The sequence below is a fragment of the Amphibalanus amphitrite genome, unplaced genomic scaffold (genome assembly GCF_019059575.1).
Source record: "Amphibalanus amphitrite isolate SeventyFive unplaced genomic scaffold, NRLGWU_Aamphi_draft 001093F_arrow, whole genome shotgun sequence".
Lineage (NCBI taxonomy): Eukaryota > Metazoa > Arthropoda > Thecostraca > Balanomorpha > Balanidae > Amphibalanus > Amphibalanus amphitrite.
In genome coordinates, this window is record NW_024882587.1 from 199,156 (window position 1) to 213,278 (window position 14,123).

Below are 14,123 nucleotides of genomic sequence, written 5' to 3' on the forward strand. Positions count from 1 at the left end.
GCAAGCTCATATTATTTATACACTTAACCACTGTTCAGAACTCACGACAGGTCACTAAACTCTGTCCAAGAATAGACACAATCACACTGCACCTGCTTGATCGTGATTCTAAGAAAACGCGGAGCGGCTGAGCAATAGCGGATGGCTGATCTTTCTCTGTTCAGACATTGCAAGAGATTTGAGCACTCGTATCCCTTCTGCTCTGATGAAGCACTTTGTCAAATGACGTTCAAGCCGACTCACGGTAACAGGCGGTCACTTAGGCTATTGACTCTGGGCTCACTGAGCGCCAAGGCCACCGGCGCGGCGCCCGCAGTGTCCCACAAGTGTTGGCAGGGCCAGTGCGGGCGCGCTCAGTCGGCGGTTGAGAGCCTGATAGTGGCGATAAGGGGGCGGTGGACTGATCAGAGGACACCAGCAGACGGACGGGGAACAGGTCACAGGACACCGGCAGGACGGACGGTAGGCGAGCCGGAGGACACCTGCAGACAAAAGGTGGGTGGTTCAACGGACTCCGCAGGAGCTCTACATACTTAGCTATCACTATGGGGCGGGGAACCATCAAACCTTGCACGCGTGATAAGATCTTCATAGTACCGACGATAAGCTTCTTTTCTCATATGATAGAGAGCGTAGGCACCATAGCAAATATTCCACGATGGGAAGACGCTTGTAACGTACCCGAGATCTGTCTCTGTCATGCTTTATCGTTTATTTTATTTGTTCCTCAGATGAAGGCTGGTGGTCTGTTGAGGACGGTGCTGACGGCAGCGATCCTGCTCGCCGGCTCCGCGTCAGCCGAACAGGAGCCCGTGGTGGCGACCAAAGCCGGCTTTGTTCGCGGTACCACACTCACGTCACTCATCGGGAATGAGTTTTTCTCATTTAAAGGTTAGACACTTCATCGCAATGCCACCTTTGAGAAGATGAATCTATATTCCTGTTGGGTTTATTGCGCATTTCATTTTACGTTGACTGTATGGAGAATACGGCGTTGAAGTAACGAAATTTTCAAGCATTCGAAACGTATCTGCTTATTTATATATTTGCTTCATGACTGCCAACTAATCATACACTATTTTTCTTGTTGAACCGGATTGCTCCTCGTTGCTACCCAGGGGCGCCGCCACGGATTTTTGACTGGGGGGGACGGACTGACCGGCTGAAAACCCAAAAGTAGACATTCTTACCGTGGCTTTTTCGGTCGGATGCATTCAACGTTAAAAGCAAATATGCCACTTTTAGCATAGGGTTTTGAACTGAAGTAACAATTTTGTAGCTTGAGCTGAGACGAGAACAAATCAGGAGCTTTTATGGCCCAACGATCACCCTAGCGAAATATATCGGTATCGATTTTAGGTTTGAAGACTGAAGTCATTCCCATAGATTATACGTGGTGCACTCCAGAAGTTTTGAGACTTTTTCAGTAGAGACAGTTGTCTGTTTCAGAGAAGCATGAAACTTCTATGACTCTCGAAGTGGAACCTCCCGAGTCCAATGCACCTGCTTTAGCGCCCCTGTCACTGCCTGGAAGTCTGCTGATAGGCCTTCAAAGTGAAGGTGCCCAGGGCCTCTGTCACAGCCTCACTCATCTCCTCCACATCCTCCGAAAGACGGCCCCTGAGCTTCCCTGTCAGTCTGGGGAACATCCAGAAACTACAGGGGCCAGCTCAGGACTGTGGAAAGGGTTACGGACGGTGTTGACGCACATCTGTGTCAGATAGTTCGTCTCCATGTTGGACTTGTGGGTGTGTGCGCTGTTCTGGTGCAGGAGCCCCTGGCCACAGTTGAAGAGTTCCGACCTCTTGCGGCGAAATCTCTTTCTCAACTCCCTCAGAACCTTCACGAATCATTCCTTGTTGACCATCTGGCCGTGTAGGGGACCCAGGTTATGAAGTTTTTGCCTTTTTGTTCTAAGTAAGGGATTAATTTGATATTCCCAGTGGACCTGCGCTGTCTGTCTTTATTGGGTCTGAAGGAGTCAGTATGTTTTCATTGGACCTTCTGTCTCTTGGTCTCATGATGGTAAAATACATCCAGCTTTCGTCTCAAGTCACTTGAGAGTCAATTCGCTATGTTTCTCGGGCATTTTTGTCAAGCTAATCTTAAAATTTTATTGCACAGCGACCCTCCAAGTTGTCTTCACATGAACAACCTGACTGTGCTCTACACCGGTCACTGTGACAAGCCGCGTGCGACTTGCCATGTTCAGGGTGACACCGTTGCCGTCTTTTGCAACGTAGAAAAACAAAATTAAGCAAGTACGTTCATAACAACTGTAGTAAGGACTTGTGAGAACAACAAGTGTCTAGCACTGTTCATATGGATTTTACGAGGCCAGTCTCAAAACTTCTGGAGTGGACGACGTACTTTGTCATTCTCTTACCGAGGAATCCATTCCCTTACGGAAAAATGCTAGCCAATCAGCATTCAGCTGGTTTAACTGTGAACTACGTACTATGCTTGGTCAACGCGTAATCAGCTTCCGCTGCAATATAGGTAAGTACTAAGTAGCCTGTACGAAAGATGGAAAATAGTGATGTAAAAATAAATATAAAATCCTTTTGCAAATATTCATTATTTCCTGACCATTTTAAGTTTAAAAACTCATAAAACTGTGGCAAAACAACTGGTTTGAGGAAAGTAGTTTAGGTTAGGTATTTCCTTAAAGTAATGGCTATAGACCGCATTCCCACCGAGTACCTACCTATATACAGTATACACATCTGATGTCCGATTCAGTTTGTCACGGCAAAGCCTCGTGTTCTATCACGGTATTATTGCTGATATATGCCACTAATATGATCGATAATGCATATTGCATAGGTAATGCATATTGCATACCCGCGTGGGGGAGGGGGCGTTGCATGGTCACAAATCTCTCTTTTTGGTTGGTGCACGAATCGGCGCGAAGCGCCGCGAAAATTGGCAAAAAAAAAACATTAGGCAAAACTGCTCCAAAATACGAATTTTGCAGCCCGTGTAACAAGCTCGATACCAGAAAACCTTAGGTCAGGAAAACCAAGTCAAGTAGTCAAGTCGCCTCAAAGTTTTGTGGTCCTGTCAACCGTATAGCTTATTTCTTAGAAGCTGGAAATTTAGTGTAGCGTGACTGCAGAAGTGTGGGGTCGGAGCCGGAATCAGTCGGAGTTGACTGTTTTGGCCAGTTTTGGCCAGAGTCGGAGTTGAAGTCTTCGAAAATGTTCGGATTTTGACTTCGAGGTCGGATTGGTGTAAAGTCATGCTCTTGGCTGGTTAGACGAAATATATTAGGCCCGTGTTCGGCCAGTCGTGTTATACGACACACGTCGATCACGATATCAAAAATCGGCAGTTCCGCGATGACAGGTCGGATAAGAGCTGGAGATTTTGTTGGCCGAGGTGGCAGGGGTCAGACCAATGCATGTAGGCCCACGCCCCATATACTGAGTATCTAAACCTCCTGGACCCACCTCCGTTCCATCGCTTCCATCCTCAGGATACATAAATCCTTCTTCTCCACGCCGCAACCCCCACTCCGGGCTGGACAGGCACCTTTATCTCATGCGGGCTGCTCCCTTGGAGCGGCACCGCTGCTCCCGAGGGAGCGCACCCCGTAGCCGGGTGCAGAGAGTGCTTGGGGGGCTGGTCGGCCTGTCCTTTCGGACGGGCTCAGCCCCGGCGACTCTCTAGGGCGTCTACCCAGACCAATGTCTCTCCCTAATTCCTATCATCCTTCCGGCCCTGAAATGGTCTCGTCAGACCGAAAGGGCCTAACCCAACAAAACAAACAATCCTAGACCCTCTCAGATTCGGCACCGGCCGTTCCATCTCTTCCATCCTCAGGACAGTCAAATCCTTCTCCTCCACGCCGCAACCCCCTGCTCCGGGCTGGACGGGCAACTCTATCCCATGCGGGAATGGCTCCACGTGGAGCTATAGTTGTATGGAGCTATAGAGCTATAGCTCCAGTGCACTGGAGCTATAGTCCTTTGCCGGGTGCAGTGAGTGCCTGCAGTGGGCTGGGCTGCCTGTTCAATTGGACAATTGGACGGGTTCATCCCAAGTGGCTCACTGGTGTGGCTGCCCCGACCAATGTCTCCCACTAATTCTTTCATACTTGCGGCTCTGAAATGGTCTCATTGGACCGAAGGGCCTAATCAAATTTCGAGTAGAATAACAACCAGTAAAACGCCTTTTGGGGCGACCAACGGAGCGAGCGAGAGGGTGGGGTGGGCCTTGCACTTGCAAAATTGCGAGGGGATACCTCCAACTACCTTGTGCACTGCACCCTTCTAACCGGTCCCTAACGATGTGCCAAATTTGAGCGCAATAGGCCTAGCCGTTCTCGAGATCTGGAAGCGGTACCCTGCAAGTGCGCACGTGCAAAATGGGTCCCAACTGACTTTTGCACGGCACCCTACCAACCGGTCCCTAACCATGTATTAGATTTCAGCACAATCGGTTCAGCCGTTCTCGAGATCTGGAATCGACCCCTGCATGTGCGCACGTGCAGCAGCACCCCAACTGTGGCACACGGATATGCATTGCCTAGTGGATATACCTCCTACCTACATGCCAACTTTCAGCGCAATCGGCCCAGTAGTTGCCGAGATATTGAAATTGTTACAAAACTGACACCTCTTCGTTTTTCACGTGGCACGTGCATATGGGGTCACTCAAATGCATCGGGAATAGTCCGATGCTCGTTAGAAGGAATGAATCTAGTGCTACCCTATACAAAAATTACCGCATGTAAATCGGTCAAGTGGTTGCTGAGATATAAGCCTAGCAAAAGCGTGACCACGGCATACTCAGAAATTTCCGTTAACCTACGAAAGACTACGCTCGCTTCGCTCGCTCCGTGATGAGTTTGGGGGGGACGTCCCCCTTCCAATCTGAGAGTGGGGGGGACGCGTCCCCCCCGTCCCCCCCGGTGGCGGCGCCCATGTTGCTACCTATACCGCACAGGATTGGGGGAACACCGCCCTTTGGGGAACACCGCCCACGACTATCTACCACTTCCTGACTAATATGACTTTATACCAAAAAGTTGCGGCTAATCATCATTCATTATAATGCAATCAGAGGACCATTTAACTCCTTGAATTCGTTACGAACAGGCAATGAACATGATAAGCCTAATCACAACGAATTCCTGTAGTAAAATAGACCATTAACTGCCAAATGATAAGCAAAACCCTGCTAATCGAGCTCCGTCAAGATTTACCTAATAAATAGCCACATTCGACCAAGAACAGATGTTGAACGCAACCTTATAATTGTTTTCTCACCTGCAGGCATTCCGTACGCGCAGCCGCCGGTAGGAGCCCTACGGTTCCGTCTCCCGGAGCCCCACGAGGGCTGGCCAGGGGTGCGGAACGCCAGCGAGCACGGGAACCGGTGTCCACAAACGGACGTGTTAACCCTCCAGCCGACCGGCGACGAGGATTGTCTCTTCCTGAACGTATACACGCCGCGACTGCCCTCCGAGCGTGAGGACGTCCGTCTGCCGGTCATGGTCTGGGTCCACGGCGGAGGATTCATGGTGGGCGACGGCAACGCGGCGCCGATGACGGGCCCGGAGTTCCTGCTCGACCAGCAGGTGGTGCTGGTCACCCTCAACTACCGTCTCGGGACGTTCGGCTTCTTCACCACCGGAGACGGGGAGGCGCCGGGCAACTACGGCCTCCACGACCAGGTGTTGGCACTGCGCTGGGTGCAGGACAACATCGCCGCGTTCGGCGGCGACCCGGACAGGGTGACCATCTTCGGCGAGTCAGCCGGCGGAGCCAGTATTGGTCTGCTGGTACTGAGCCCGCTGGCGCAGGGCCTGTTCGCCCGGGCCATAAGTCAGTCCGGTGCGGCGTCTTGCAACTTCGCGGCCAACGGCGCGCCGCAGGGCCGGCTGGCCAGGCAGCACGCTGAGCTGCTCGGCTGTCCGTCCGACAGCTCAGAGGCCATCGTCGACTGTCTGAGACAAAAGTCGACCGAGGAGATAATGGAAACGGTTGCGCAACTCGACGGTACCAAGGTTCTCATGCTTCTGGCCATCCCGTACAAACCTCGCGTGGACACCGAGGCCGAGATTCCTTTTCTGCCCGAGGACCCGTACCTGGCCCTGCAGAGCGGACGCTTCAACCGGGTACCCTGGATGAACGGTATGACGGAGAATGAGGGTGCTGGAAACACCGCCATGATCCTCGCTAGGATGCCGGACACGTTTGCCACTCAGGATTGGAATGTCTGGGGCAGAGCCCTTATGGACTTGCGGGATGTGACTGATGACCCAGCGACGATCGCCGAGAAGATCTACCGTTTCTACCTCGGTGAAGAACTTGTGACCAAGGAGAACATCAACCGGGTGGTAGATATAGTAAGCGATCGCACTTTCACCAGCTGCATATCGAGCGAGATCGAGCTGGCGTCCTCCCACACTCCCGTCTACAAATACATCCTGAATCACCGCGGGCCGGGACGCCAGAGTCTTCTGGATATGCTCGGCATCACTCTCGACATGGCTCCGGATCAGCTGCCCGACCTGGGCGTGTCACACGCGGATGACCTCGCCTACCTGTTCCGCGGGTCCGGAAGCGCACCAGTGGAGCTCGGCTCGGTGCGCCACACGATGGTTCGCTTCATGGTCTCGGTTTGGACCAGTTTCGCGCGGGACGGCTACCCCAGCTCGGACGTGGTCCCGATGCCGAGCTGGCCAACGTACTCTGCTGAGCAGCAGCAGCACATGTGGCTTAGCAGCGAGCCCAGCGTGGGCCGAGCCGTGTTCAGCGAGCGAGTCGACTTCTGGAACACACTCGACATCAAGGAGAACTGGCGCGGACCTATGGAGCAGCAGCAGAGGGATGAGCTGTAGATGGCTAGCGCGGACTGTGTGCATGACTGAAGCGGAGATCGTAAAATACACGTTTCCCCTCCTCCGCCGAGGGGGGCATTGTGCTCACCCTGACGGTTCTCTCTCAGTTTTTCGGAAAGGATTAGCGATAAATGGCCGAATGTTGGCAGGCCTGATCTCTGATTGAAGTTGTGGCACTGACTGCACTTTCTTGTAAACTCAGGTGATTGACCTATGCCGCCGTAAGTAAATATCTGCTTTCTGCAATGTCTTAATAGGTCGCAACATTGCAGCGCCCTCATGCAGTGTCAGGGAATGGTTTGCAGGAAAATGAAAGTTACAGGGCGTAGTAAGTTTTCGAGTAACTACCCACAAGTTGTGTAGCTAGGATTTTTTCATAAAGGTCACCTGAGCTTAGGCTGGTCACGAGGCATCACCATAACCAGGGGGGAGGGGGGGGGGGGCAGTAATCGCCACGCAATGTGTGGATCGCCCACGATCGTAAATACAGGTATGGAAACTAATTTTGGCACCAGAAATGAGCTAAGACTATCTCAAGCACAAATAATCAAGATTTGCGAGCATATTGGTAGTACTAGGGACGGCCAGCATATGACCGCGGCTTTCGGCGACATTGTCAATTCGTTTTCGACTCTGCTGTTCGCTGCAAGACAAATACACATAGAAAGCGGCTCGGGCATTTGGAGAAGAGCGGCTACTCTGACGCGAGGGAAGAACACGGAGATTCACACGAACGGACCTGACTAGGTCGCATCGGCCACAACCAACTGAGGCTCTGTCGGCCGTCGTACGGCTCACGGATAGATTTACACAGACCGTTCGTTCTGCACATCAGCCTACGACAAAGTCATTCGTCAATAACTCCTGATTAAAACTAAAACTGGTGACCCACTACATCCCTGCCGAATCGAATGATATGCAACATTATCTCTCTCGACCAGCTTCGTGACCTGAGCACTGCGCGCACCCTGACATGAGGTGACCTCACCTGATCTTGACCTGAGGTCAGCATTTAAGATTGCATTTTGCAAATAAAAATGGGTTAACCCTCGCCGGACCTATTGGTTCTCTACATACGCGCCGGCCGAGGGGGGGGGAGCGGGTTACGACCCCCCTCGCCGTTTCGCCCCTGGAGGAGCTAGCGCGTCGCGGAAAAAACGAGCGTGTGCGCCGTTACGAGACGCAGAGATTGATACCCGATTTTAAGGTCATAGGTCAACCGGTGACCTTTGAGATCAGGTCAAGTGCCCCAAGGTACGGCTCAGTTTTTGGTTTTGGTGGTCAACTTCGCAAAAACGGTCGCAGAGCCGGCGATTTTGGCAGCATCGTGTTTGCCTCGATCAAGCGCGTCGAATGATATACTTTTTGTTTGGGTGAGGTCAACTTTGGGTGTTGACCTCAGGTCACGGTCAGGTCAGCACCCCCAGGTCACGAAATCGATCGAAGTAGGTCACGTCGCATATCATTCGATTTGACAGGTCTTCCTGAGTCCATTAGTGGCTTTCCCGACTCGCTAGCTCAATTGGATCGGGAGTTATTGACGAAAAACTAATATGACCCTAATGACGTCATAAATGACGTCACGCAAGGTCAACATTGCAAAAGTGACGCATCTAACCTTGCAAGGAGTGCACCAAATCACGATTCTGTGTGCTTGAGATAGTTGGAGATAGTTTCCGGCGCAAGAATAGCAGTTTTCATTTTTCCCCGTTGCCTTATAATGGTGAGGTCACGAAAATGACCTGACCTCATATGACCTTCAGGAAATTTCCGAGACATACAAGTTGTGAGACTAGTAATGGATATTAGATCCTGCAAGTTTCATTTCCCTGTGAAAGCTACCTACTCTGGCAGTGAGGGCGTTGCGAAGTTGCGACATCTGAAGACCGTGCATAGGTTCACTCATGACGTTATAGGTCAGTGACCTGACCTGACCCGAAAACGCAGTTGGTGTCAAAAGATTCGGCTTGAATCAAAGGTCAGGTATGCCAAGTTTCAGCTCTCCATCACCAGCGTGTCCGGAGCTATCGCGAAAAAAAACCTATGGGGGGCGGCACCCGCCCCCCGCCCCGTCGGCCGGCGAGGGTTCCTTCTCCGAAAACCAAACTCCCACCTCAGGGAAGTTCACCTGAACTCAGAGGTCTCCGGTTAGCCTAAGACCTTCAAATTTGGTAGGCATGTGTCTACAAGTTGTTGCGATTCGCAACGGCGCACACACTCATTTCTTTGCGAAGCTCAAGCTTAACTACCTTTACTAACTAACTAGTACTCTTTATGTACATAAAGAAACGGCGAGGAGGTGTTCTTTCATTACGTTACACCAATGTGAAAAAAGCGATGGGCCGGGTGAGAGTCTATAGGAAGCAATGGACTGTATCATGCGCTTACAATGTTTTTAGGTGGAAGGTGCATACCTAACTAAAAACTTTATTTTCCCGGCTCGTAAATGAAGCTGTTGTAGGTACTCAGCTACCGTTTTTGATAGTACTGTCTTTTAGCAAGCTGTATGAATCAGATATAGCATATTTGGACGATAAATCTAGAGCAGCTTTTAGATATTACTCGGGCTGAGATGAATCAGTTTGTGGCCTGGCAAGTGCCCGATCGCGTCGGCAGGCGCGCCGTCTGACGGCAGACGACAGAACCTATAGCTTCGACCTGACTACCACCAGGCAGCGCGCTCGCTGTTCTGTTCCGTGGTCGTTTAGAAAGGCTGACCGACTAGGCACTTATGCGGCGGTGTAACTTTTGCTTTTGAGATGGGGATGCACTTGGTGGTGGGGGCGATCCTCGATGTGGATACGGGCGCTCCAAGTTCCATAGAAAGTGCCTACCTACCTCTCAATCAAACTTTGGAAAGATGCGTAGTTTGCGAATGGTTGATACATGGACGTAAGGGGAAAGTGGGTGCATTGCGCCCTCCTTTCCATTTGCGCCCTCCAACATTCCCACGAATTCAATGGCATGTTAACATTTTGTTTTCGAAAACATTATTTTCGCCAATGGTTGGTTCCTTTTATGGCCCAAGCTTTTCAATCGCGGAACCAATCAGCAGTGCTCGTTACGGTTACGCCACAAAAGATATTGCCTACGCCATTTTCTAAGTTTTTTTTGCAGCATTTTGAACCATTGGCAAAAATGTGCGATATATGTAACATTTTTAGATAAATTTTCAGAAAATTATTTTGATAGATAAGTCCGTTTTCCGTTGTATTTTACTTAAATAAAAAACATTCTGAGCATCTTTATGAGAACTTCTACGCTTTTATGAAAAAGGTATGTACCTCAATTTTAATAGCGCCCGTAGCAATGGCGCCACGGGGGCGCAAATAGACTAATGGTGTAGGTATTGTATCACAACAGAAGTTATCATTAACTTATTGCAATAAAGAAGAAGTTTTATGTCAGGCAGGGGAGCAACGCGCTATCGTCAGTCTGCAAATTATTTCTCTGGTCAAAGTTATAATCCAGCTGCCATTTGGGCCATAAACTTGTGGTGTAAATGACAAAATATGGTATTTTCAAAATGGACTCAGGCATGAGAGGTGACAGCTATGATACAAAGTAAAAAGCGGTGTCAAAAAGCTGTCGAATCGGTAACAATGTGTGAAATTCGAAAGATCCATTGGAAAATATAGCCGTATGGGCGCATACGTTCATATAAATAGCTGGTCGGTTGCATTAAACGTTTTTGTTGCACTTACACAAGCATACGGACCCACGGAAAGTTATTTACATGCGCAAAACATCGCGATTTATATTAGTAGGTATATAGGCATCCAGCCTGATTAACAGTATTAACCCTCGCACCGACGGGGGGGGGGCGGATATCCGCCCCCCTGAGGTTTTTCGCGAATAGCGGGAAAACCGCGGCGCGTAGCGCCGCGAAATTTGATATGACTATAACCTCATCAATTTTACACATGGTGTGCAAGTTTGAACCTCCTACCTTTTAAGGTCAGGTCACCAGGTCACTTTGAATGACCCAACCTCAAGTCACTTTTTTGCAACTTTGTCACCGTGCCAGAGCTACAGTAGATGTCGGAGGCCTTTGAAAGTCGCAGGATATTATTAGGTCATTAGTAGCTACAATTTGTTCATCTCGGAATTTTGATATCGGTGACCTAAGGTCAGGTCAATTTCGCGACCTCCCCATTATAAGTCAATGGGGGAAAAATCAACTCCCTGTTTTTACCACTAAAACGGGTCGGAATGGCCCCATATACCATACATGACTTCATATACGATCAACCTTCACTACCTTGAGGTCTGTTTTGCTGTTGGGCAGCTGTGAGGTCATGTGACGTCATCAAAGGTCACCAAAGGTTTTTGGCCAATAACTCCGTACAGGAACAAGATACAGACGCCTGGATGGTCTCATTGTGTTCAGCTCGTCAAGACGCATCGAATGATATACATGATGACCTCGAGGTCACGTGACCTCAGGTCAACCTTTGACCTTGACCTTTCGAGGTCAACATATATATCATTCGATGCGGATTGACGAGAGGATCACGATGGTGCCCTTAGTTTGTTCCTATCTTGACTAATTCGAAAGTTATTAGAGAAAAACTCTCTCCATATCCAGCGCCGCCATTTTGACTTTTTCGACCCCTGTGACGTCATCTTTGACCTGACCTGAAAATGACCTTAGTAAAAATTGTAGATCTTGGCCGTGCGTATCCGATGCCGTTTACCGCTTGTCGCTATCTTGCTTCGTTCTCGAGATCTCAGGGGGGGGGGGCGGTCATTCGCCCCCCCCCCGTCTCGGTGCGAAGCTGGCGCAGACCCCCGTCGGTGCGCGGGTTAATGTCAAGCCCAAATGACATAGACTACCGAGGTGTATGCATTCCATCTCATTTCCTTTGACATGTTGAAGCATAGGGCGCGATTGGATTCTGATTGCGTTATCCCCCCTGGCGCAATTGGTAAATGCGCCCTTTCGCATGTTCCGAAAAAAAATGAGCTGACAGAAGCAAACGAAACGTTCTTAATTGATCGGGAGGCTTTTAAATCGTAGCCAATGAGTCCCTTTTGGCTTTTTTAACCCGCGCTGTGCTAGTGATTTGACTTTTCCGTGTCGTGCTGGGGGGGGGGGGGGGGAGGGTTAACGCCCCCCGTCTAACTCAGCTCGTAGGCCACGTAGTGACACGCGGTAAGCGGCATTCGAAAGAGTGTCAAAAGTAATGACACAAATACTTCATCCATTTATTAGGTCAGGTCAAAGGCCAGGTCACCAGAGGGCATCAAAGGTCAAACTTTTTTATATTTCAGCAATTTTCGAAACACCCGACGCATAATTCGGAAACCAATAGAGCTACAGCGCCTCGGAAAAGCGCATTCGGTATCTCTTTTAAAGACTCTTCTAACTATTGTTCTCAGATTTGATCTCAAGTCAACGGTTTAGTCTCCAGAGGGCAAAAATTCTAAAAATATTCATTTTTACGAAAAATGTTTTTTTTAATAACTTTTGACTCAAGAGAGTAAAGACATTTATTTTTCCAGCATTATGCTCTTCTCGTCGACACGCGTTGAATGAACTATAAATCGACCTTAAAAATATTTCGAAAGTTAAAAAAGTCTGAAAACGCTTGCTGCCATCATGCGTTAGTGCTAAAATAATGCATTTGTATATGATCAAATCAAAAAGGTACTCAGTTATAAGTCATATTTAACATCTTCATCAAGGAAATTATGACCGTCCACCAGAAATGACAGGTATTGTACCGTATTGCGTGCTACCGAACCCGGCAGCAGAGGCCTTCAGTGAGTCATGCTGAGCTCATGCGGTAAAGATGTGCTCCTGTGGGCGCATTGAAGGAAAATCAGAGCACATGCACTGTTACTGGCAATTCGCGCTGTCATTTGTGTATGTTCGCGAGGCTGCAGTGGCTAGCTATTTCAGGAAGATGACGGGGACGGGGACGAGCGAGTCCGTGTGACGGGACGACACGGGATGACGCGCGTGCAACGGCAACACCGCATTCAGTCGTCAAACACGCGCTTTGTGACCACTGCTATAGGTGTGTCATTTTAAACACATTCCCGAACCGCATACTAAAGTGTCAGAATCAATCATCTGCAACGCTTCTCACGAAACTGAGAACTTTTCCGGACTCTGATATCAAGACAGTTTCGAGGACGAAGTCCAAACAGTTCTTGGAAAGAAGCCGAATGGGTCTGCTCCATCTCTACATGTTCCACATAAAACTGCAGCACTATCGGTCCAGCGGCTTCCTATTGCATCAGTACCAGTGGAATATTTAGAAACCATGGACGTCGTGACTGCTAAACGCTATTTGCCACCCTGCACCCAACCGCAGGGGGAATTGAACGGCGGACCGAATTAAAACGGACCCTCTCCAGGCATTGCCTAATCATGGAGGAACGGTCGCCACTTGAAAGGCGACCATGCTACCGCTTACCCTGAGTGCCTTAACCCTCGCCGGCCGAGGGGGGGGGGGGCGGGTGCCGCCCCCCCCATAGGGTTTTTTCGCGATAGCTCCGAACACGCTGGCGATAGAGAGCTGAAACTTGGCATACCTGACCTTTGATCCAAGCCGCATCTTTTGACACCAACCGCATTTTTGGGTCAGGTCAGGTCACTGACCTATGACGTCATAAGTGAACCTCTGCACGGTCTTTAGATGTCGCAACTTCGCAACGCCCTCACTGCCAGAGGAGATGTCACAGGGAAATGAAACTTGCAGGATCTAGTATCCATTATGAGTCCCACAACTTGTATATCTCGGATTTTTCCTAAAGGTCATATGAGGTCAGGTCATTTTCGTGACCTCACCATTATAAGTCAATGGGGAAAAATGAAAACTGCTATTCTGGCGCCGGGAACGATCTCCAACTATCTCAAGCACACAGAATCGTGATTTGATGCACTCCTTTCAAGGTTAGATGCGTCACTTTTGCAATGTTGACCTTGCGTGACGTCATTTATGACGTCATCAAGGTCATATTAGTTTTTCGTCAATAACTCTTGATCAAATTGAGCTAGCGAGTCGGGAAAGCCACCAATGGACTCAGGAAGACCTGCCGAATCGAATGATATGCGACATGATCTCTTTCGACCAGCTTCGTGACCTGGGGGTGCTGACCTGACCTTGACCTGAGGTCAACACCCCAAGTTGACCTGACCCGGACAAAAAGTATACCATTCGACGCGCCTGAGCGAGACGAACACGATGCTGCCAAAATCGGCGCTCTGCGGCCGTTTTTTGCGAAGTTATTCACCAAAAACTGAACCGTACCTTGGGGCACT

At 49.7% G+C, this 14,123-nt stretch overlaps 1 protein-coding gene across 1 annotated transcript; it reads left to right on the top strand.

Annotated features, from left to right (window-relative positions):
* Nucleotides 1–190: 190 nt before the first annotated feature.
* LOC122370044 (juvenile hormone esterase-like) lies at nucleotides 191–6,937 on the top strand. Its single transcript, XM_043345297.1, has 3 exons — nucleotides 191–495; nucleotides 732–891; nucleotides 5,280–6,937. The coding sequence occupies exons 1-3, from the start codon at nucleotides 223–225 to the stop codon at nucleotides 6,848–6,850; spliced, it is 2,004 nt and encodes a 667-aa protein (XP_043201232.1). The 5' UTR covers nucleotides 191–222; the 3' UTR covers nucleotides 6,851–6,937.
* Nucleotides 6,938–14,123: the final 7,186 nt, after the last annotated feature.

Excerpts from the sequence above, each read along its gene's own strand:
- LOC122370044 (XM_043345297.1), top strand. The coding sequence starts at position 223 with ATGACGTTCAAGCCGACTCACGGTAACAGGCGGTCACTTAGGCTATTG. Across the intron at positions 496-731 it reads AGGACACCTGCAGACAAAAG|ATGAAGGCTGGTGGTCTGTT; the intron begins GTGGGTGGTTCA and ends TTTGTTCCTCAG. Across the intron at positions 892-5,279 it reads TGAGTTTTTCTCATTTAAAG|GCATTCCGTACGCGCAGCCG; the intron begins GTTAGACACTTC and ends TCTCACCTGCAG.